This window comes from Notolepis coatsorum, assembly GCF_963971535.1.
Source record: "Notolepis coatsorum genome assembly, chromosome: 10".
NCBI lineage: Eukaryota > Metazoa > Chordata > Actinopteri > Aulopiformes > Paralepididae > Notolepis > Notolepis coatsorum.
Window position 1 is genome coordinate 50,904,338 of NC_140174.1, and position 24,287 is coordinate 50,928,624.

Consider the following 24,287-nt stretch of genomic DNA (forward strand, 5'->3'; position numbering starts at 1 on the left):
GGTAAGCATGACTTCCAAATCTAACTTGTGAACAAAAAGTTAAAGGGCGAAATTGACCAGAACACCACTTGTCTGATCCAACCACACAGCCCTTTGTCTGCGCCGTTCACGCTTTCCAGAGAGTAAGCTCACAAATTGGCTACAGGAAAACGACCAAACTCAGAAATGTAGGTTATACCTGTCCTACCTTACAAGTGTTTCCTCTTCCAGAAAATGCTAGTCAGCCTGTTATTGCATCTGTATTTAAAGTTTAAATGTTGCTGTGATTTCACGCTCCATTCATTTCCTCGTTGATCACGCTCTCCCCAAAAGGGTTTGAAGCGTGTTCTCAATGAGGCTTTTTTCTAACATGTTGTAGTAAATAATATAGGTTTTCCAAAAAGGACAGTTATTCCCCTTTAATAGTGGTGGAAAACTATTTAAATAACATTTATAACCACTGTTAAAGGACACCAGTCTTTAAAGAGTGCAATTTAACAGTATGCCCTTTTTAAAGTATCTGCTCCCCTAGCTTGATCATAGCTAAGTAGGTATTTTGTCATGGGTACCTTGTGCTGTGGAAGGGAAGAACAGACTCTCAGCTCCCAGGTGGTTACATGAAGCGGCGTCGAGGTGAGAGTGGGAGAGACAAATGGAAGTGCATGGTGTATAAAAAAAACTAAAACAAAGCATTGCCATGTTGTGTTTGGAGAATTCATTTGCTCAGAATAACGCCTTGAATCACAGCTAGAACCAGTCACTACAGTGCACCCTCCCAGAATCACTCCTTAAAACATGGACTATTAAGACGGACTTTCAATTTGTAATTGTATTTGTATTATTTGTAATAATAAAAGACAAGAATGACCCTATGCTCTACTCTGAATGCTTCTCAAGCAAGAGTGAAGGTTGCGTTTGTCAGATGGTGTGATGCGGCCTTCCTCCAACTAAATATCATAAAAACCAAGGACATGATTCTAGCATCGACTTTGTAGAACAATATAAATATCCTGGAACACTGACTGTCATTGACAATAATGTGACATTTTATGCTAATGTGAGAAGGGACAGCAGCGTTTGTACTTCCCTTTGTACTTAATGTAGATAGGGAAGTCATGTAATTGTTTTGCAAGTCGTCTATTCAATATGTTCTAACTTTTTCTATGACTGCTTGGTACGTTAACCTGAACATCAGAGATTAAAAGAAACACCTGAGAACTACTGTGAAAGTGGCTGGTGAGGTAATTGATGTCCCACAGGCTCCCCTGTCTGTCTCCTCTATCTTTGACCAGCAAGTTCTCCATAAGGCCAGGTCTATTGGACAGTTTAGACCACCCCCTTCACTGAATTAGAGACTCTATCCTCAGGTCATACATTTAGAGAACCCCGGTTTAAAGGAACTATCTTATAAATTGCCTTTTCCAGTGTTTAGTATTGTTTTCTAGCAATGTGGGGTTGTACCAACACTGTATGTATCTCAAATTCTCATTTTGGCGGATTGCTCCAGTTCATACAAGACAAGATCCTCCCCCACTGAACCAAGCCATTCTGATTTGACTGGTTCGCTGACGTGAATTAGGCACTGATCTGCATATCTCAGCTCCTTCTGTGGTTGTAGCCACTAGCCACCAGAGAAGGCTCTGGTAGCCACCGCCCACAATCAACAATTCGAGGAAGTTAGTGTAACATTGACGTTATGACCAAAACGGGCAAGCAGCGAATACATCCTTGCACTCATTTCCTAATGATATCGTACTCCACAAGCTTTTGCAAAGACGAAGGACTTTATAATGCTGCAGTGATTTCCTGGCTGTTGCTAAAGAAGGGAGCTAGCCTGTACCAAGTCTTCGGGACTGAAAGAAAGTATCTAATCAGTAAGTAGACTTGTATTCAGCTTACAGCTTCGAAACTCCACTTATTTAGTTTTACAATGTCAAAGCCTTTTAAATATAATCAAAACGTTCCCGCATTTCTGTCCGCTTTATCGTTTTATGACAGAAATCTGATAGTGTATGTATGCGCGTTCACACGAGGGGGAGTCGGATTCTGGCAGGGAGTCCGAATTCGGCACAACACCGGCCGAGGAGGTAACATTATTTGTCGCAGAGTTGAGAGCTCCCCAGACTACTGCTGGGCGATCGCCTACAATGGCGATCGCCTAGAGCGAACTATTGAATATTATTATGAAGAGGAAGAGGACAAACAGTGATGATCCATCCATAACATAAGGTGCGTTTTCACCAGACTATGTTGGATTCTAGTATTTTCAAACAGGCTGTTTGGATGTAAGTTCCTGGATGTAACGTTGGTTGGTGACTGTCACTCAAAGCGATTTGCGAGTATGGGCGGAGCCCAGCCAATCTTGAAGTGGAAAAATGCTGCTTTAGAGTACTTGATTAGAAATACAAAACAATGCATTTAAAAAAAAATAAAAAACGTACAGATGTGTTCCATAGACTCATAGGAATTGTGTAAAATTGCCCAAATAGTGAAAGAAATAGTAAGATAGTTCCCCTTTAACACTTTCACTGCCTTTTTACCTCCTTGAATGCCCAGCACCACTTCAATGTTAACGTTAATATTGCCTAATCTATGTTTTAAAGTATGGCTATGTGTCTAATCTGCCCGTCGCTTATCAAAGACTCATTTTCCAGTCAACATTGCCGTAGCAGATTGTTTTTTTATCGCTTCATTTCCGTTTTCTAGCATTTTGAAAAGCACTTGTTTTCATGGAAAAATTAAGACATTCCATGATAATCACCCTTTACTGGAATATTCTAGAACGCTGTCATTTTTCGGCCTATTTATGAATCGTTTTTCAAATAAACGCTAGATTATCGATAGTGTGTACGCATGCACGCTCTGGCCACCAGCTGAAAATCTATTCTCCTATTTCTTGACCGCTCGCACAGTCAATCAGCCATATCACATAATCACATAAAAGCTTATATCTCCGTGAAAACTAGTCTGATTATCCTAAGACTGGTAACATAGATTCCTCCTTAGATCAGATGGTATCCAAATGGATTATTCCAATTCCTGATCGCCATTCGAAAAAATCGATCCTTTTATTGATTCACCATGTATACTGTAAAAACACATAATCCCCGCTGCTCTGAGGCTCACTAGTGGAGCTGATCGACCCCGGCTGCGTGAGTGAGAAGTAAAATGTGGAGTCAGGGATTTTTTTTCTCATTAATTTTCATTGAGTTCAATCCAAAAGGGTGAATTACCATCTGGGAGACGATAGGGGGCGCTTTTTTCACATCTGAGCGCCTGGAGTGGCTGAATTTCCAACGGTAGACTCGGTTGATGAAATATGATTTCAGATCTCTAATAAATAAAAAAAAAAGAGAAAATACGAGAATTCTCGTGAGTGGGCATTCAACCCGCGGGGGGTAAACCCGAGAAAATCTCGGGTTGGGCAATCAAAGTGTTAAGTGCAATAGGAGTAAAAACTCCTTAGTTCCCTGTGCAATTACCCTGCTCAATTTGCACATGTAATCTAGCACTTTGAATAGTGTTCCCTGTGCAATAACCCTGCTCAATATAACTGAACTAAACTAAACTAAACTAAACTAAACTAAACTAAACTAAACTAAACTAAACTAAACTGAACTGAACTGAACTGAACTGAACTGAACTGAACAAGCCTGTTTTTCAACCCTTCTCTTTGTATGTCAAAGAATGTTTTTATCCACAACAAAGAGATGAACAGTTTGAGTTCAGGCTTTGTTAGAAAGAGTCGTTCGCACAAATCCATATGACGAGGTGTGAGTACTGCCCCTCGCGATCGAGCTGGGAAGTGTGTGTGTGCGCGTGTGTATATATTCAGCTATGTGTGCATGCTTATTTGTGTGACGTGTTTTTGGGTGTGCGCATTGTGTTTAGTTTTGTGTGGTTCACCCATCAAAGCTCCCTCCCTCTGCTCCGATCGACGTGCTCATCAGACTGAGGGGTCAGGTCGCTTGGCTGAGGTTTGATGTCGGCTACCAGACGGAAGCCGGCTAATCCAGCCCACAGCTCTTTCTTCGTGGGGCCCAAATTGCCAATGCAGAGCATATTGATTAGTTGTGCCTTTGAGGCGTCCTCCAGTATTCATGTCCTGGTGTGGACCCACGCACCTTTAATGTCTACCTCCACTCCCAATCCACGATTTGATCCACTTTATGGTGGGAATGTTTGATAAAGCAAAGAAGAAGAAAAAAGGTAAGGAAAGCCCAGGTGTGTCTGGCCGATAACTCACATCTGAAGCTATTGGTTCCTGGACATTTCCTGATGTTAAAAGTTCACCTTTTATTTTGTCTCCCTGTGTGTGTGTGTGTGTGGTGTGTGTGTGTGTGTGTGTGTGTGTGTGTGTGTGTGTGTGTGTGTGTGTCTGTGTGGGGCGACAGACAGGGAGGTAGAGCAATCATCTGGTAATCAAAGGTTTCCGGTTAGATTCTGGCTCCTCCTGGCAGTGTGTCGAAGTGTCGTTGAGCAAGTCATTTAACCCCTAACATCTCTCGCTGAGCAGGCTGGCACCTTGCATGTGAGTGAATGGGTGAATGTGAGGCATAAGTTGTAAAGTGCAGTCCATTAACCACTTTTTGTGTTTGTATTGTCTCTCTCTCTCTCTCTCTCTCTCTCTCTCTCTCTCTCTCTCTCTCTCTCTCTCTCTCTCTCTCTCTCTCTCTCTATCTCTCTCTCTCTCTCTCTCCCTCTCTCTCTCTCTCTCTCTGTGTACCAGTCCAACCTGACGAAGCAACAGAATGGCTTCATGATCACCCTGAAGACCCTGGAGGACGACCTGCTGTCCCGTCTGTCCTCCGCCTCTGGGAACTTCCTGGGAGACACAGAGCTAGTGGAGAACCTGGAGACCACCAAACGCACCGCCGCAGAGATAGAGGAGAAGGTCCTGCTCTCTCTCTCTACCTCTCATCATCATTCATTGTCATTCTCTGTCATTCTCTCTCTATTTTTCTCTCTATATATCTCTACCTCTCTCAGTCTCTGTCATTCTCTCTCTCTCTCTACCTCTCTCAGTCGCTGTCATTCTCTCTCCTCTCTCTACCTCTCTCAGTCTCTGTCATTCTCTCTCCTCTCTACCTCTCTCAGTCTCTGTCATTCTCTCTCCTCTCTCTACCTCTCTCAGTCTCTGTCATTCTCTCTCCTCTCTCTACCTCTCTCAGTCTCTGTCATTCTCTCTCTACCTCTCAGTCTCTGTCTCTCTCTCCCTCTCTCTCTCTTTCTCTCTCTATCTCTCTCTCTCTAGCTATCTCACTGTCTCTCTCCTCTCTCCTTTATCTTCCTTTCTTGTCTTTCATCTATCTGTCTCACTCTCTCCTCTGTCCATCTCTTTCTTTATTCTCTCTCCTCTCTCACCCCCCCCCCCCTCTCACTTTCTCTCTTTCTCCCTATCTTCTTATCTTTTTCTCCATCTGTCTGCACCATCCCCTGTCTCTTTCTTTATTATGATGTATTCCCTCTCTCTTTCTTTCCTCCTCTCTTTGCGTCTCTTTCGACTTGTTCCAATTTGGTCAACAAATCACATCAGCTTGCTGTCAACCAAAATATTGCTTCTCTACCAAGAGAGCGGGGGAAGGGGCAGTGGGGGGTTGAGGATGTCATATATGTCTCTCTACTTTGTACAATACAGAGTGTAAGTCTGCTCTCCATCAACTCCGAGGTGAGTGGTGGCAGAGTGCTAACACGGATCCTCAACTGTGGAGCATAATTGCGCTGGCATTTCTTTTTTCCCTGCGACATTATTGCCGAGAACATTTAGTTTTAAACCGGGAAATTGGTATTGTCTCCCATCTCTCAGCGGAGGAGAGGGCCTTTTATTGTTACTGCGCAACAATGTCATCATTAGTTGATTGATGGACCCTGTGTGTGTGTGTGTGTGTGTGTGTGTGTGTGTGTGTGTGTGTGTGTGTGTGTGTGTGTGTGTGTGTGTGTGTGTGTGTGTGTGTGTGTGTGTGTGTGTGTGTGTGTGTGTGTGTGTGTGTGTGTGTGTGTGTGTGTGTGTGTCAGTATGTGTGTCTGTGTGTGTCTGTGGGTGTACATTATGTGTGTGTAAGTGTCTCAGTGTGTGTCTGTGTGTGTCTGGGTGTACATTATGTGTGTGTGTGTCTCTCAGCATGTGTGTCTGTGTGTGTGTCTCATTAAGTGTGTCTGTGTGTGTGTGTCTGTGTGTGTGTGTGTGTGTATGTGTGTGTGTGTGTGTGTGTGTGTGTGTGTGTGTGTGTGTGTGTGTGTGTGTGTGTGTGTGTGTGTGTGTGTGTGTGTGTGTGTGTACATGCCTGTGTAACGGAGGTACCGCGAGTATATCCACAGTCACGATGGACTTCAAGTGTTGTGAAGTGACTGTGGATATTAGCGGTACCTCAAGTAAACTCAGTCCCCAGAGGCATCCAGACCCATTATTTAGGGGTGAATTCACCTCTTGGTATAGTGGTCTGTGATGCCGCCCGCGACGCGGGAGACCGGGGTTCAACTCCCACTCGGGGGAATCCCTTAACAGCGGTCGAATCTGAAACACAACGCAGAGCAATACGAGACAGGCTACACCTGCACGTCCATCAGCTTACTGTACTGTATTACATGTGACTCTATGTGCTGCTCGGCCCGCTCTGCTCCCACAGGTGAAGGAAGCCAAGGTGACGGAGGCCAACATCAACGAGGCGAGGGAGCACTACCGACCCGCTGCGGCCCGGGCCTCCTTACTGTACTTCATAATGAACGACCTCAATAAAATCCACTCCATGTACCAGTTCTCTCTCAAGGTACTGTAGCCTCTATTGACCCGTCATGCCCCCCCCTCCCCCTCTAGTGAGATGCCTCTTTACACGCCCCTCCCCTCCCCTCCTCTATTCCCTTCCATTTGCTCTCTGTGTTTTATGCTCTTTGCCCTCCATTTTATTGTGTTTGTGGTTCCCTAACGTGGTTATGTAGAGCATAATATCTTTCATATTGTCACCTGGGCCATTGCTGAGAGGGGGGAGGGGTGAGGTGTTTGTGTGTGTGTGTGTGTGTGGGGGGGGGGGGGGGGGGGGGGGAGTGCTGGCTGAGATATGGTTTGCAATCACGCAGCGCTCCACGGGTACCGGCTAGCGCCTCCCTGGCCGCAACTCATTCGCGGAAATAATCAAATGAAAACGTGCTTGCAGTGTGTGTGTGCATACTTTTGACCCTCTGAATGGAATGAAATACATTTTAATACACACTCTTCACGCACCACTCTGCAGGGCGAGAGTAATGTCTCGTTCTAAAAGAGAATGAATAGAACTTGCTTTGTTTGCACTAAGTTAATACTTATGTTGCCTATATTTTTCAGTCAGTTCGGTCTTTGTGTGCCAAACATTATTAAAGGTAAACCTTTTTTTTTACCAAATAAATTAGAAGCATGTTTAAATCAGCAATGCCTCCCCTCTTGCTGTACCAAAATATCTCCTAGCTCTAACCAGGCACGTGTGCACAGTCCAAGGGGTGCTTGAGCACCTGCCTTTTTGAGCCTCATAATTTTTTTTACCGTTACGCATATAGACTGCCCTTCCAACTGAAAAATGTCAGGATAGAATCAAAATATTAGGTAAAGAGAGAGATGCCCCATATTCCATTGCAGTTTGCACGGCCTCCTCAGCGTGCCTCTCCGCGGACCTATATATTTTATGCATAGCGTGGGTGGTGATGATGATGATGATGATAGAAACCGCTGTGGCGCATACAGTTGAATGCTGTTATTACACTCATTGAGGGACATGAAGAAGTCAAGTCCAATGGGATTTGGGAATCTCAAATACAAATCAGGATTGGAATAAAAAATGCATTTATATTAAACAATACAGAATATACAGCACTTCTTGGGGTCTGTAGGGTAAGCACTTATTCCCTCCCCCCTGAACATTTATGGAGATGTATGGGCCTTTTAAGTCAGTGATAAAAGTGTCTTTCAAGGATAAGTGAGCTCCTGCACTGATTATTATAGTTCAATATTCAATATCACCAAAAAAAACCAAAAAGCATAAAAAGCCCCCCCCCCCCCCCCCCCAAAAGGGCCCTTAAAAATCGGGCTTGCGCGCCAAACTCGCTCGGTTAAAACACACACAGATATAGTGCCCTTTTCAGCCTTTGAGCACCTGCCCCTCTAAAGTCCTGTGCACGTCCCTGGCTCTAACCGTCACTATCAAAATAATGTGCCTGATGTCAAATGGCCTCATTCTTTCAGTTTTTGCATGACTACGTCCTTGAGAATAACTGAAAAGTTGGATTATTTTTAGGCTATATATCTTATGTTGATGTATGGTATTTTTGGAGTGTTACATTTCTTTTAACAGTAAACCTAAAACCGTGATACGAACCGAACCGTCGATTTTGTGAACCGTTCCACCCCTGGTAGGAACTGAGCGGTGTGAGGACTGCACTGTTTCTTACTTGTCAGGTTTGTGTGTTCTAAGATTGCTTTTGAGAGGCTGCTGGCTAGATATTGACCTGCATAGTGGAACCAGAATCCCAGCATCCCTTCTGGATCTCAGATGCTGAGATGTCGCCATGTGATCTCTCTCCCAGGCATTCAGTGTGGTGTTCGAGAAGGCGTTGCTGAAGGCCCTGCCAGACGAGGTTTTGAAGCAGAGGGTGTCCAACCTAATTGACAACATCACCTCCTCGGTGTTCCAGTACACCACCAGAGGCCTGTTTGAGTGTGACAAGCTCACCTACATCGCTCAGCTCGCCTTCCAGGTAGGGCGAGAGAACCAATTTAACCTCTTGAGACCGGGTAAGACAAGCCGACTTATTCGAGGCTTTCGGAGGCTGTAGTGGGCTCAATGTTAAAGGTATAGGAAAGGTGTCATATAGTGGTCAGAGTCAGAGAGTCAGAGATTTTATTTGCCATGTATGGACGAATCCACATTGGAATACATGTACAGAGCAAACACTGTGTGTCTACAACTAATCCAATACAGGAGCAGAGTAGAAACAGTACAGATATTTTTTTATTTTTAAACACAGACCGTATAAAAGGACAAACGCTAAAGTTGATATCAAGATCCCCTAAAGTGCATATCATAGTAAAGTGCATACAGCACTTCCACAACCTGACTAATAACACATTACAAAATAGGATCATATACAAATCTAGCCTTTGGAGTTATTCAGGCTGCGCACAACACTGGGGAAGAAACACTTAGTAAACCCAGAGGTAGAGCATGTGATATATCATCATATCATATGAGTCCAGAGACCTTGAGGAATCTGGAGATACCAACGGTGTCATGCTACCTTACCTGAAAAGGTGGTTATTACTGCTCCAAAATGTAGAAAGATTTTGTGGTAAATAATTGACATGGCCAAGATATGGCCATATCTTGACCTTTCACCTCAAGGTACCTGGATGCCAGCAGACTCAATGGAACAACAAGAGATGCAGTTCTTTGCATGGACTACAAAGATTAAATCATCTTTTGAAATGTTTTTCTTTTTGCATATTTCTGCATAGACTCTTGTTTATCCAAAGAGTCCAACTGCATTCATGGGTGAGGTGGGGAATTACAGTAGGTGTAAATATCAACTAAATATAATAAAAACCAAGGACTTGGCCATCATTCTAGCATCGACTTTGTAGAACAATATAAATATCCTGGAACACTGACATTTTGTCATTGACAATGACGTGACATTTTATTCAAATTCTGATCTGTGAGAAGGGAGTTCCTGCTGTACTTGTCTTACAGAACTTGTAAGTTGCTTTGGATAAAAGCTTCAGCTAAATGACAAAATGTAAATGTAATGTAAATGTGCTGTGATTGAGGCTATACGGTCCTCACAAAATAAGAATCTTACACAGTGTACCTTTGGTGGCCTTCATGATGAAATCGGAGCAAAAGTTTATGTAATAATAATAATAATATGTATTTTCCATTTCTTCTGATAACCAGATTTTGCTGATGAATAAAGAGATCAACCCGGTGGAGCTGGACTTCCTCCTGAGGTACCCGGTCCAACTGGGCCTGACGACACCGGTGGACTTCCTCTCCGACCACTCCTGGGGCGGGATCAAGGTGAGATCACAGGAAGACATGGAAACCGCCTTTAACGTTTCAGCCTGGCAGTTCTACAAGGGGGTAGATACAAGATGGACATTGTTATTAATATTATTTATTTTCTTTACAAAGATATTGGATATTGTATTGAGACCGTGAAGTGCAAATGGGTTTCCACTAGATCCAATTGTTTCTTCCGGTTTCATTCACTCTGACAGCCCAATCCCACCGAACGCAGGACACAGGCGTGAGGCGGGCGGGTGGGAAGCTAATTTTTTTGCTTGGGTTGGATTCAGAGGCGTGCGCCACGAGCATTTTCACAGAAATACACTCAATATCTGCATTATTACCACACATATAGATGTTGTTCAACCAGCTAATGTGTCTGTATCTTTCCCAATACAAATAAACCATACTATACTTTTTCAGGAGTACAGTCACACTGATTTCATCATTCTAAAATTAATTCCAACATTTAATTAATTAGATAATATCTGGTTATACATGCAAAATGGACAATAGAACACTGGAACTGGAAATCTTAAAAAAAAATCAGCTGCTCCGATGTAAATGTGCCTTCCTCCGTGCGCTTTCGCCCGCTCTGAAGTCGGACTGGACGGACTGTGGATGGCCACGCGCGCTGTTCTCGCACGAAACCCGCGCATGCTTGCTCCCTGCGCCTGGTGGGGTCTCGGGGTGAGAAGCTCCATCCTAAACTCAAGGCAGGTTTACCATTCCATTCTAGAATAGGAAGAAAATACAGGGGATAGACTTTAGATGCTTGACATGCGTGATGTAACATAAAATGTACATTTTTTGTATACATATTTCTATTTGAACTTTTCATATATATTTTTTCCCCAAGATAAAACACACATCCAACAATAATTTAATAAAAAGAAAATAATAAACAACTGAAAAGAAAACCCAGAAAGGAAAGAAAAAAACAACACAAATCAGCAGCTACACATTATGATGGTGGGGCGCACCACTTTTATATACTGTATATTTTTTTGTTTTTGTTTTTGTTTAAATAAGAGTTAAATATCTCTACATTCTGACAGCCATCACTGATATAGAGTCTTTGGTCAGTAACATGGGTCTCCCAGTCCCTCCGCTCTGCAGTAAAACACAAAATACATTTCCTGGTATCCCTTCCCACTTTATCCAATAAGGAGAGAGAACCCTTGATTGCTAAGCCAAATGTGCTTACTGCACTGGCAGATTATTTTACTTGTTCCAAGCACATATTTGAAGATTTGTTATAATTTTTTATGTTTGCAGTGTGGAGTGCTCTCCTGATTGAATAAAGTGGGAAGGGATACCAGAACATTTATTTTGTGTTAACTGCAGAGTGCAGGGACTGGGAGACCACTCTATATCAGTGATGGCTGTCAGAATGTAGAGCTATTATTTTAACATGTAGACCACTTATTTTAACAAAGAAAAGACCACTTAGAGCACATTTAATATAGTCCATGAATTGACTCCACACCATGTCAAACTTGTCTGGTCACTTATTGTGAGTTTGATTTTCTCCAGCTTGAGATTCTGCATCACATCCAGCTCAGTAGATGAGGAGACTTCCAGTGAAGCAGGATCACACAGGAATCCTTTCTAATGTGTTTTCTCACTGCATAAAGATAGCTTTTTAAACTCTAGGTCAGTTTAAAAATAAATGCCATCTTGGGTACCCTTTCTTGTAAGTCGTAGGCTGGATATGAGGGATACATATTGTTATAGCCCTGCAGTTAAACATTAAAGATTCAGTACAATGAAAGTCTTGTTTTTCAATCTCAGCATTTTCTAAGAAAAGGTATGATGTAAAATTACCCAAAATGTTAGAACAGTTGTTGTGAAAATTATGACTAAAGCCCTTTGGTATCTATCCCCCTGGATATCAACAAAATCAAGCCATTTCAGATATCCAATCTACTTCCTTTGAAATAATGCATAATATACACAGGTTACCCTGATTGGCCCATCAGTCTGTCAGGATATCAGCTAGCTAGCCCACATACAAGTAATGAAACTAGTGTGCTGCAATGTAGTTAATTTTAGTTGTTCAAAAACATCCACAGCAACTGTGACAATTTATGTATGACCTGCTAGTGCAAGTTAACCAATGTTAATCTCCCATAGCAACCGATCATACAGGACTGTTTACATTTGAAAGCTTCATGTATTATGATACTAACTTGACATCTCCTTTCATTGAACAGAAGGCTGTGCCCCCTCAACATACTGAGAGTTGGCTGTGCTCATAGCAAATAAAATTAAGCTATAAACCTATAAAGCTAAATTGTTTATAAAAATCCACAATAGGCAGTGTATGACTGAATTATCATCAAACATCATTGTACTGAATCTCAATAGAAGGATAAACACCTTGAGATTAATCATCTCGTTTTCAAGGGGATCCTTAATGCAAATACAGAAAAATACAATAAATAAGCGAAACAACACACACACAGACGAAAGCTGAGTGAGTACCCTTACAAAGCTATATACGTTTACATACACCTACGCAATTTTTTCCATATCTCAAGTATAATTAGAAGCAGGAGCAGGTTGTTTGAAGATAAGTAGAAAGAGACGCCTCAAAGAGATGAAAGTAGGTAATAGATCTAAGTGAACTGGGCAGGTTGTTCCAATCAGACGGAGCTTTACATTTAAAGGTGCGTCGCCAAATTTCTTTAGAAACTCTAGGAACGAAGGAAAAAAGGATCCTCTGTGCGCCGTAGACTGTGCCATGACTTGTCATTTGTCAGACGCAGGAGTGAAATCCCCCTGTGGTTATTTGAGCACGATAGCCCGGTTTGCCCCGTGTAGAGAGAGAGGATGTTAAGGTAACGTGCGCAGAACTCACCCAGCAACAATAAACCAATTAAAGCAAAAAATACGGCATGAAATTCAGAGAGCATCGTCAAACAGTGGTTCTTCCGTTTCGGCGTACTCTCTCTGGAGTACACTCTCTGTCTGGGAGCAAACCACTGTCCAGGGCCTCCGTGGTCTAGACTCCAACGGGCAGAGGGTGCTAGAATTAAGTTGTGTGTGTGTGTGTGTGTGTGTGTGTGTGTGTGTGTGTGTGTGTGTGTGTGTGTGTGTGTGTGTGTGTGTGTGTGTGTGTGTGTGTGTGTGTGTGTGTGTGTGTGTGTGTGTGTGTGTGTGTGTGTGTGTGTGTGTGTGTGTGTGTGTGTGTGTGTGTGTGTGTGTGTGTGTGTGTGTGTGTGTGTGTGTGTGTGTGTGTGTGTGTGTGTGTGTGTGTGTGTGTGTGTGTGTGTGTGTGTGTGTGTGTGTGTGTGTGCGCGCGCATGCAGGATGTAGCACTGGGAGCAGATGTCTGGTAAGGCACCCCTGGTGGATGTCAACCAGCAGAGGTTCCCCCCACATGTCAGATCAGTTTAGCGGCAAACTAAACCCTAATGGCAGCAGGGTTCTTCTGCTCCCCCGCGATATTAACTTAAAACCCCCCTCTGGAAAAAAGGTACGGGACCGGCCTCTCTCTCTCTCTTCGTCGCCGCGCTCCACCTAGGATGTCTAAAGGTCCCGAGGATCAAATGCTGTCACTTGATTCCTTATCGCAGTCGGAAAGATAATCACTCGGAAAGCTTTAAAGCGGGATACGATTTGGCGATTGCCTGGCCCGGTTTGATGATATTAGCGTGAGCGAGGGTCCCAGGGGAGCCGAGTGTGTTCTCCTCCGACTGGGTCTGAGAGACTGCCAGCTGCCTGTGGTAATTAACCAAGCCCAGGAGCAGGGAGGGACTAGGAGCCGTGCCGGTCCCTCTCACCATCCCTGCGCTCCTTCTCCCTGGCTGTGGTGGGGGTTGGACGGTTATAGAGAAACGCTTTGTTGTTTGTCTCCTTCCCGTGATATCTGTTGTGAGGGTTTTATAGGGATAAATGTTCTCTCTCTCCCTCTCTTTCTCTCTATATCTCTTTGCGTGTCTCTCTTTCTATCTCTTTATATATATCCCTCTTTCTGTCGCTCTCTTTCTATCTCTCTAGTGTCTTTTGCAACATACTCCCCACAAGACCTTGTGTGTCTGTAAGAGAGAGAGAGAGAGAGAGAGAGAGAGAGAGAGAGAGAGAGAGAGAGAGAGAGAGAGAGAGAGAGAGAGAGAGAGAGAGAGAGAGAGAGAGAGAGAGAGAATTAATGTGTGTGTGACTGTGTTTTTCCGTATAGAGCTGTCCCCGAAGCCTGTTTTTGGGCTTCGAACTTCGTCAGGGTTTTTCGAACGTATGTTCGAACTTTAGTTTTTAATTACAAAAAAGATATATATATTTAATATCCTCAAACTAAATCCTCTATTTGAATAAAGTGATTAATCTGATTAAATTAGTATTTAAATTTTTTTTTATAAACTTTCTTTAATGAATATAACTCATCAGTTTCGTCAACATAAATAATCCAATAAGGGCAGTGATGATGGAGCCAAGCGGATGCAGATAGGCTACATCATTTATGATAAATGTTTTATAAAAGAATTTATGACAAGTCATATACTATAATAGTATAATACTATAATATTAGTGTAGCCTAATCTTTATCTGCAACTGTGAAGAAAACCCCCATTGGTTTAAACTAGGGATGTCCGATATTATCGGCCGACCGATATTGGCAGTAAAATGTGATATCGGAAAATATCGGTATCGGTAAAAAAAAAGAAAAGAAAAAATTACATGTATTTAACCTTTATTTACCCAGGCAAGCAAGTAAGAACCAATTCTTATTTTATTTATTGTCAAAAGTATGCATGTTGGTTTAATTCAACAACAAGAGATATGTAATGTTAATTTTTACTTTTTTAATGATCATATTTTGCACAGATAATGCTTACATTTAGAAAGCCTTTTGAATGCATCCAGTGAAATTATTAGTTACCTGAAATTATTCCGTTTTTTTTGGGGGAAACCCTGCATATATCGGTATCGGTTGATATCGGTATCGGTATCGGAATTAAGAGTTGGACAATATCGGAATATTTTTTATCGGTAAAAAAGCCAATATCGAGCATCCCTAGTTTAAACAGAATGAATAGACACATACAAATAATATATAATTATTTATTTTTTTATAATAATTTTTTTATAAAAAATAAAAAATTCGAATTGTTGACAGAATCCGGCTATAGGGCGACAATAATGTGGTCAAGAGGCATGGTTTCTATCTTTAGCCTTTAACTGGCGTGGTTTATTTATTCACATGGCAGAGCAGCAGTTCTATAGTTCTCCTCTCACTGAGAGGCTGGGGGTAAAGAGAAAGAGTGGGAGGAGACATCTATATTTATACTCGCCACCTGGTGGTGTTCCTGAGTGGCTCCGCCTAGAGCGCCCTCTAGTGGAAACAGTTATATATGCAGTTAGACAGTTACTAACAATCCTACACAGAGCCTCTGACTTCAACACTGCCACTTAGGGTTTGTATTAGCATACTGGATAACTTCTTTGAAAAACATTTTACAAAGGAAATAATATAATCCGAAACATCAACATGACTGTCAATATTTACACATTAAACATGACCCTTGCAAATCCCTTCCATTTTAATTTGGAACAGGTTTCCTCATAGTGTCTGCTACCCTGTCGTCCGTTGGACAGTAAACCAGTCTCATTCTTTCTTCTCTGATGACAGATCTGATGAGATGATATTTTCTATATTGACATGTTCACATCTATGTTGACACACTGGGTTCCTACTAGCAATCACAATGGTTCCCTGGTTGCCCTCATAAACAACAGCCTTCATATATACACAGTGTCCATCATTTTTAAATGATGTTGACAGAACACCCCTCATCTTCAAAAAAAACACAATTATTTGGTATAGAGGATACATTCCAATTAACTATTACATATTAAGCAATATACTCATAATCTTATCTCCATCACTTCTAGCAGTTGTTCTGGATAAATACACTCCTGTATGGTCATAGCTAGAACCATATATATTCGGCTTCACAAGTTGATAGTGCCACTGAGGGCTGCTTCTTTGTTTTCCACGAAACCAGTGAGCGGTCTGTGTTCAAACTCACACAATATCCTGTGGTACTCCTTCTACATGTGGTGTCAGCTGCCCAGTCTGCATCACTGTGGGCTTTAAGTCCTAGACCCTCGCTGCTCTTTCTGAAACACAGTTGTTTATCTGCTGTACCTTTAAGATAACAAAAGACATGTTTGGCTGTAATCCAAATGCTCCTCTGTGGGGTCAGCAAAATGCTGTGACAGTCTACTCACTACAAACCATCGGTCAGGGCGGGTACACATTGTTAAATAAATGAGGCTACCCACAGCTTCTCTGTACATTTTTACATCTGTCAGTTTCTGAGCATCCTCCTGATAGTCTAGTTTTTGATCACATGGTGTTTCCCTTGATCTACATTCTTACATGTCTAAACGTTTCAGGGTCTTTCCCACATAGTTACATCATTGAGAACATGGTAAGTCATCCACCTCTGTACTTAAACATGGGATTAAACATAGGATCCATTTCAGTATTTAGACATGGACACCTCTGTACTTTAACATGGAATTAAACATAGGATCCATTTCAGTATTTAGACATGGACTCTTAATCAGGTATTTAAACCTGGATTCTATTCCTCCCGTATTTAAACCTAGAGTATCATCCTCCTGCATCTAAGCAGTGTAGCCACCCTCCTTCAGTATTTAAACATGGAGTACCCTCCTTCAGCATTTAAGCAATTAGTCACCCTCCTTCAGTATTTAAACATGGAGTACCTTCCTTCAGCAATTAAGCAGTTAGTCACCCTCCTTCAGTATTTAAACATTAGAGTACCCTCCTTCAGCATTTAAGCAATTTTCTACGAACCATACTTTGTATTTGTTGTGGCCTTCAATACCCTCCTGGATTGAATACACCCATTTCCCTCCCACTGTCTGTCTGCCCTCTGGTAACTTTCCGGGCATAGTCTGTCAGATACTTTGGGGGTTTGTGTTCCCTTGAGGGATACCTCCCACTGCTTGGGGCACTTGACGTCACCCTCGGGTGCTCCTCGTCATCGCCCTCTGGGGGTGGCTGACTGTCTGCCTGCACGACCGTACTAAGTACACTGGGCCGATGTGTCTCTGTTTCTACACACCTTACTCTGGAGTCCAGCTCTGGCTCCTCTGTCTGTGTCTCGCTCTCACATGTTGCCTTTGTGACAAACTTGACTAGCATGTGTTTCTGCACTCTCCCTTTACCGGGATGATAAACTAGGAAAGCGGGGCTTCCCTTGTCGTGCCCTACAAAAAGTCCTTTTACCCATCTGGACTCGGGCTTTCCCCTGTCCTGCAGGTACGCATAACACACTGATCCAAATTGGTGCATTCTGGCTAGATTACACTTCTTTCCTGTCAGTGCTGTATACGGGGTGGTGCCCGAGTGCTTATTAAAGCACCTGTTTCTGGTGTAAGCGGCTTCTTGCACCGCATAATGCCATAGGCTCTTAGGTAAGTTACTATCTACTAGCTTACACCTAGCCATTTCAAAAAGGGTGCGCCATTCCCTCTCTGCCACTCTGTTCTGGTGTGGGGGATATGGACGTGACGTCTCGTGTCTTATCTTGTACCTTCTCAACAGTGATTGGAAATCTCTGTTTGTGAACTCGGTTTCGTTGTCGGACCTCAAGCATCCTACGTTACCATAAGGGGATACGTCTGCCAGGAATTTCTCCGTGGCCTGGAGTGTGTCACTCTTTGCTTTGAGAAAGTAAACAAACACTGCCCCTGTGCACACATCTGCCCCTGTGCACACATCTGTAAAAGACTGTACATATCTAAAGCCTCCTATGGACTTGTTGCTTACTGGGCCGGCTAGGTCCGTGTCAACTAATGCAAGTGGTACCCTTACTTTTTCTGTGGGATTTCTGTATCTCGGTTGAGTAAACGTCCCCGTTTTGCACACTGCAAAATTTTTGTCAGGTCTACGCTTTTCACCTTCAATGTGCATGCCTTCTGTCACTGCTTGTAGTTTCAGTAAATCCTCGTAATTACAATGACCCATAATCTCGTGCCATGTCTGAATATCGTGACTGGCCGTCACGCTACACATATCATTATTATCATTACACTTGTCGTTGTCATTACACTCCGTTTGTAGATAATATATTCTCTGGTACATCTTTATGTCAAACCGTGTACCGTCAGGTTCTACAAGAACATTTTTACCTTTATCGAAGAATACCTTGGCACCGCTTGCAGTAGCAGCTATTACAGAGAATAGTCCTTGTGGGAACGATGGTACGTAGAGAGCGTTCTTTAACGTCACTGTACGCCGGCGCCCCCTACTGTCCGTGAGGCATACCTGTCCGTCTCCTCTCTCTTGCGCCAATCCATAGGTGCGCCTCCCGTCTGCCAGCTCCATGCTGTGCCTCTCCGGGTGGAAAGTGTCGTCAAAGTTCTTGAACCGACTCCTGTCGTTGATGACATGGGACGACGCACCTGTGTCCACGATCAGTCCCCTCCTCTGGGCCCGTTGCAGCTGGGCCGGTCTGGCGATGCATGCCGTCCACGCCCCTAAAGCGCAGTCTTCTTGTCCCGTTATTCTCCGGGCGCCGTCTCGATCCGTCTCACGTCGACCGTCGCCGCCATCGTGTCCGCTGCCATCACCCTGTCCACAGCCGTCATCTTGTCCGTAGCCGCCATCTTGTCCGTAGCCGCCATTTTGTCCGTGGCCGCCGTCTCGTCCATGGCCGTCATCTTGTCCATGCGCGTATCGCGCGCTCTGGTCGTGTTTCTTCATGCACGCTCTGTCTGTGTGCCCCGTGGATTTGCAGAAGCTATACCAGACAGTCTTTGTGCAGTCGCTTCTCCGATGGCCTTTCTCTCCGCATCGCCAACACGCCAGTTCCACCGTGGTCCTGGTCCTCTCCCTTGGCATCGCTCGGGCCTTTAGCACCCTCTCTCCCGCCTCCGCGGCGGCTGGGTGGGTATCTTCTGAGGCCTCGAAGTTTCTTAACTTGGCCTTGAACTGTCCCAGCGCCATGTCCGTTGAACCGTGTGTTACCAGGAGTGTGAACGGTTTGTACAGCTCCAGTAGTCCTCTCATCATCGCCATCATTAGCCCATCGCTTGGTGCTTCTCCGGCACTCCTCAATGGCGTTGTGATCTGCTCCGCTCTGTTGACGTATTTGGTCACAGTCTCGGTGTGCCCCTTCCTCAGGGCCGTTAGTGCTATGTAGAGGGCCTCGACTCGGGGTCTTCCTCGCCCGATGTAATGCTCTCTCAACACCTCCAGGTTTTCTCTGCCTTTGTCTTTAGTGTCGATAAATATCAGCCCCAAGCTGGTGTCGTCGAGCAGTGGCGCTAACTCACAGTAGGCGTCTGCGTTACGCTGGTCGTCCAGGGCTTGCTCTTCCGCCGTCAGGTCTCCCGTGGGGGCTGCCAGGATCGTCTCCTTCAGTCCCGCACCGTGCATGCAGCATAGCATGCGCTCTTCCCAGAGCTCGTAGTCCTCTGCTTTTCCATTGAATGAGGGCCATTTGCCCCTTCCCTTGTTTTCCATCCTCTTCGTTGGTGGTAGGCGTAGCTTTAGCTCTTGTTGGCCTAGCGTCGTGCCACGCGGTGCTCCCGGCGCCAACCTAGTCTATACTTTAGCTAAGCTTGCTACCCTTATTATTTCGCCCCGGCGTTATCTGGGCCCATAACCTGTTGACAGAATCCGGCTATAGGGCGACAATAATGTGGTCAAGAGGCATGGTTTCTATCTTTAGCCTTTAACTGGCGTGGTTTATTTATTCACATGGCAGAGCAGCAGTTCTATAGTTCTCCTCTCACTGAGAGGCTGGGGGTAAAGAGAAAGAGTGGGAGGAGACATCTATATTTATACTCGCCACCTGGTGGTGTTCCTGAGTGGCTCCGCCTAGAGCGCCCTCTAGTGGAAACAGTTATATATGCAGTTAGACAGTTACTAACAATCCTACACAGAGCCTCTGACTTCAACACGAATGTTGATTTAGAATTTGAACGACAACGTAACGAACGAAGGTCCGAACGCTTGGGCTCAGCCCTATCTCCGTATGAGTGCACCTACTTGAGACAGTGGCACAGCATGACACCACCAGCGCTGTGGATTGGTTGTGTGTGTGTGTGTGTGTGTGTGTGTGTGTGTGTGTGTGTGTGTGTGTGTGTGTGTGTGTGTGTGTGTGTGTGTGTGTGTGTGTGTGTGTGTGTGTGTGTGTGTGTGTGTGTGTGTGTGTGTGTGTGTGTGTGTGTGTGTGTGTGTGTGTGTGTGTGTTGCTGCTGCGAGCGCCACACTGGGGCACCGGGGCTGGAGGCGGCGCTGTGCCACACCTCTGTTCTCCAGAGATGAGATAAGAAGTCCTGTCAGATGGAGCGCCGCGGCGAGACGAGCCCCCGGCTGCTTCTGCAGACCGAGGCACATTCCAGACCCCCTGCCCCGGCTCTGAAGGAGATCATGTTTACTCAGCACTTTCTTGTTTGAATAATCATTATTCCTATCGGCATCGGGGGAAGATAAGCGTCCTCTCGTCCTCCTTGTGTGTGACTTTCCAACAACTTTTCTCCCTTTTGTGTCAATTCTTCTCCCCCCTCCTCTCGGTAAATACAGTAAGAGTGTTTCTCTTCCTCTGTTCATTATGAAAAGTTCCCAGACTTTTCTGCATGCGACTGGCGTAAAAGAAAGTAATAGCTTCTCACCCTTTTCACTTAACGGTAGGTCTTAGACAGAATAGTCTGATCATTCTGACTGGTTATAGTCTGGTTTATACTCTGTTTTTCTGTCCTTTTTTAAGTGTTCTATCTGACTCTATCTTTTACCCGTAACTCCCAGGCCCTGTCTTCCATGGAGCAGTTCCGGAATCTGGACAGAGACATCGAGGGCTCTGCGAAGCGCTGGAAGAAGTTTGTGGAGTCTGAATGTCCGGAGAAGGAGAAGTTCCCGCAGGAGTGCAAGAACAAGACGTCCATGCAGAGGCTGTGCATGATGAGGGCCATGAGGCCGGACCGCATGACCTACGCCGTCAGGTGAGAGGTCGCATCACCACTTGTCCTTTAACCCCCCGACCTGTGTCACCAGGCGACGTATCCTGATGGTGGCGATGCCTGTGCAGGTGAAAGGACAATAGGTTGAACAATTTAGCCCTTAACCTTACACTTTATATTGATGCTCATCATTAACCCCTCACTGTTATTGCCTTTGTTATTCAGGAGCAGCAATTACAGGGGGTTACAATCGATAAGCACTGTTTATTAAACAAGATGAGAAATCGACAAGAAAATGGTTTGTGCAGACATTCTGTGGCGTTCTCAATGTTTTGGGACTTTATATAACCCTCCAGTTTTCTGTATTACATTACTCTTTGAGGCTTGAGGCATCATGTTAAGACATATGTTATAAATTACAAACAAACCAATGATGAGGTTTAGATTGTCACTATAATGCAAGTTACTGTAGGAATGCCATCATAATTAACAATTGTCCATGTTGTGAAAAGGTACTGTATTTAGGAATATAAGCCTTGAAATAGGCTTACTCAACTCAAAGGTCTACCTGTTTTAATTGTGGTCCCTATCATATCGGATTGCAGTGACAATACTTACCGAAGTGATTTTGAAAATACAACTAGATGTTTTTGTTATGCATTGCTGGATGTGATTTTTTTTATCTAATTAGTGGTCGACCAATATGGATTTTTCAGTGGCCAATTGCTGATACTTTACAGAGCAGGGCGGGCTGATGGCCGATATAATGATAACCTTTTTGCTTTTTTTTTTTTTTTTTTTTGTCTTTTTCCCCCTCCATTTTCCTCCGATTTTTCTCCCATCCCAATGTTAGTCGTATGCCAATTCCCAGTCCCTTCCTGGTCGCTGCGCACTTACCCCCCACAGTCAGATCATCTGGGAGAGTGGAGGCTACCACGTGCTTCCTCCGACACACGTCCAGCCAATCACCGCTTCTTTTCACCTGGCAGCGCGGATTCTCATCGAGAGGGCGTAGCGTGTGGGAGGACCACACTATCCCCCTCGAGTCCTATCCGCGCTTAGCAGGCGCCCCGACCGAACTGTAGGAGTCGCTGTTTACAACGACCCGGACCCACCCCGCCAGCTTCTCCCACCCTCTAATACAGCCAATTGTATTAGTGCAGACGGCCAGCCAAGCTGGTGACAACCCCGGAGCTGTGAGCTGGATTCGAACAGGCGAATCCAGCTCACAGCTCCGGGGCTGGTGACGAACGCAATCTCCGCTCGGCCACCTAACCGCCAACCTTTTTGCTTTTGATAGAAATCAACTATGGGGACAAATGGGACACAGAATTGTTTTTCTTATTTAGTATATCTGCACTCTACTTTATTTACTATTTTATTATTATGTATCAAACAAAAAATCTAAAATCTAAACATTTATTTTTTTGGAACCGATTGTCACTTGCTGGATTGACACAAGGGGGAACGCAATTTCTTTTGGTAATTGGCCATGTGGGCGTGGTTATCGGCTGATGCCAATTATTCCAAAATGGCAAATATCTGCCATATTAATTGGTATATCGCTAGGCATAAATGTAGCAAATGTTGTGGAAAACATTACTGCATCTCAAATGAGGCTTAAGGCTACTGTAATTCACCATCATTCATCACACGGATCACAGCAGTTTCGAGCAGGATGAGATATGTAGGTGCTTTGTTATGTTAATGAGTGTTAATTAACTTGTTACATGGAAGAGTGCATACCTACGTACTAACATCTGAGGGTTCAAGCCAGCATCAGCCTTTCAACGTTTTCCCCCCTGTGTCTACGAGGTCGGTAAATGTTGAGTAAGATACAGTAGCAGGGCTGCATTTTACACACACAAATGTCAAAAAAAATTATATATACAAGTTGCTATGTATAATCATGACCCTCCATGAGCACAGGAGGGTTTGGATGAATTTTACACGGTTAGACATTTAATGCTGGGAGTTTGGATATTGAGATGCTGTTTTTGGAGAACTGGCAGTTCCTCTAATGTACTATGCAAGATACAGACATTCTGAGGCCATACAGGTTGTCAGCCAGAGACGATAAAAAAAAATACTGAGCATCTCTTTTCTCCCTGCAGAGGCTTTGTGGAGGAGAAGCTAGGGAGCAAGTATGTGATTGGCAGATCGCTGGACTTCGCCATCTCCTTTGAAGAGTCTGGGCCGTCGAACCCCATGTTCTTCATCCTGTCTCCCGGCGTCGACCCTCTGAAGGACGTGGAGAAACACGGTAATAAAAGCGCTCGGATAGTATTATGTTTAAAGATGCTGTAAGTGGTATTTATTTAGTTAAGATTATAGATTATAGAAATGTTTGGTGAGTAACATGGGTCTCCCAGTATCTCCGCTCTGCAGTAAACACAAAATAAATTCTGGTATCCCTTCCCACTTTATCCAACTAGGAGAGAGAACCCTAGATATTATTTGCTTATTTCAAGAAATATTGCCAAGCTAAATTTGCTTACTTGCACTTGTAGATCATTTTACTTTATTTGCTTAAAACTATTTTTTATTTCTTATTTTTGTCAGACCATTTTTGCAGTGTGGAGTTCTGTCTCCTGAAGTGGGAACTGGATACCAGAACATTTATTTTAAGTTTTTTCAAAAACATAACAACAGCCAAAAACCAAAAATATAGCATTAGAGGAATTGTTTACTCTCAAATCGCTCTTGATACAAGGACTGACCGTTTATGATTAATCTAAGTACTAAATTATACATACAGTATAAGTACATCATATACCCAAAATGTATATGGTAAAAAAAAGAGTCTGAATTGGCTTTTTGAAAGGGCATATTTGAAATGAATACGCCGTCTCATACCATAATTGGCCCAATCTCTTTTCTCTATCCTCCAATCACAACTGTCGCTCAACAGCTGCGGATTGGAAGATGGAGGAAAGAGGGCAGGGTTTTTGAGATGGGTCAATTTGTCCCAATTTCTCTGCCTTTTTTCTTCGTGTCGTTCGGCCGCCCCAACAATAATAATAATAATACTCCCGCTGACGCCGAGTGCAGGTTAAACGGCAGTCGCAGTCGCCCTCTATGATTCCTAGCGCTTAGGATTATCATTCCCAACAGCGGTGGTAGTCCTCCTGTGATGTCAGCCCCATCATTGCCAAAGCACTCCGGCTCCGGGAAGCAAGATGGAGGGGTTTTATGCTAAAGGTCACAACTACGGTAGATGAGATGCCACCACCAGTGGTGTATTAGGGGAGAGGAGAAAGTAAATGTCATTGGGTTCTTGGTGTTGCTTTACATTCCTGTAGGAATAATTGTAGATCACAGCAGGACAGTGTGTTT

At 43.9% G+C, this 24,287-nt stretch overlaps 1 protein-coding gene across 1 annotated transcript in view; it reads left to right on the plus strand.

The window, feature by feature from the left end:
- dnah9 (dynein, axonemal, heavy chain 9) overlaps positions 1–24,287 on the plus strand; it is a gene marked incomplete at its 5' end in the record, with an annotated part of 366,889 nt that overhangs the window by 264,441 nt on the left and 78,161 nt on the right. The window contains 6 exon segments of the mRNA XM_084323040.1: positions 4,709–4,873; positions 6,606–6,746; positions 8,530–8,700; positions 9,897–10,019; positions 20,800–20,993; positions 23,066–23,214. Coding sequence (XP_084179166.1) covers positions 4,709–4,873; positions 6,606–6,746; positions 8,530–8,700; positions 9,897–10,019; positions 20,800–20,993; positions 23,066–23,214 — 943 coding nt within the window.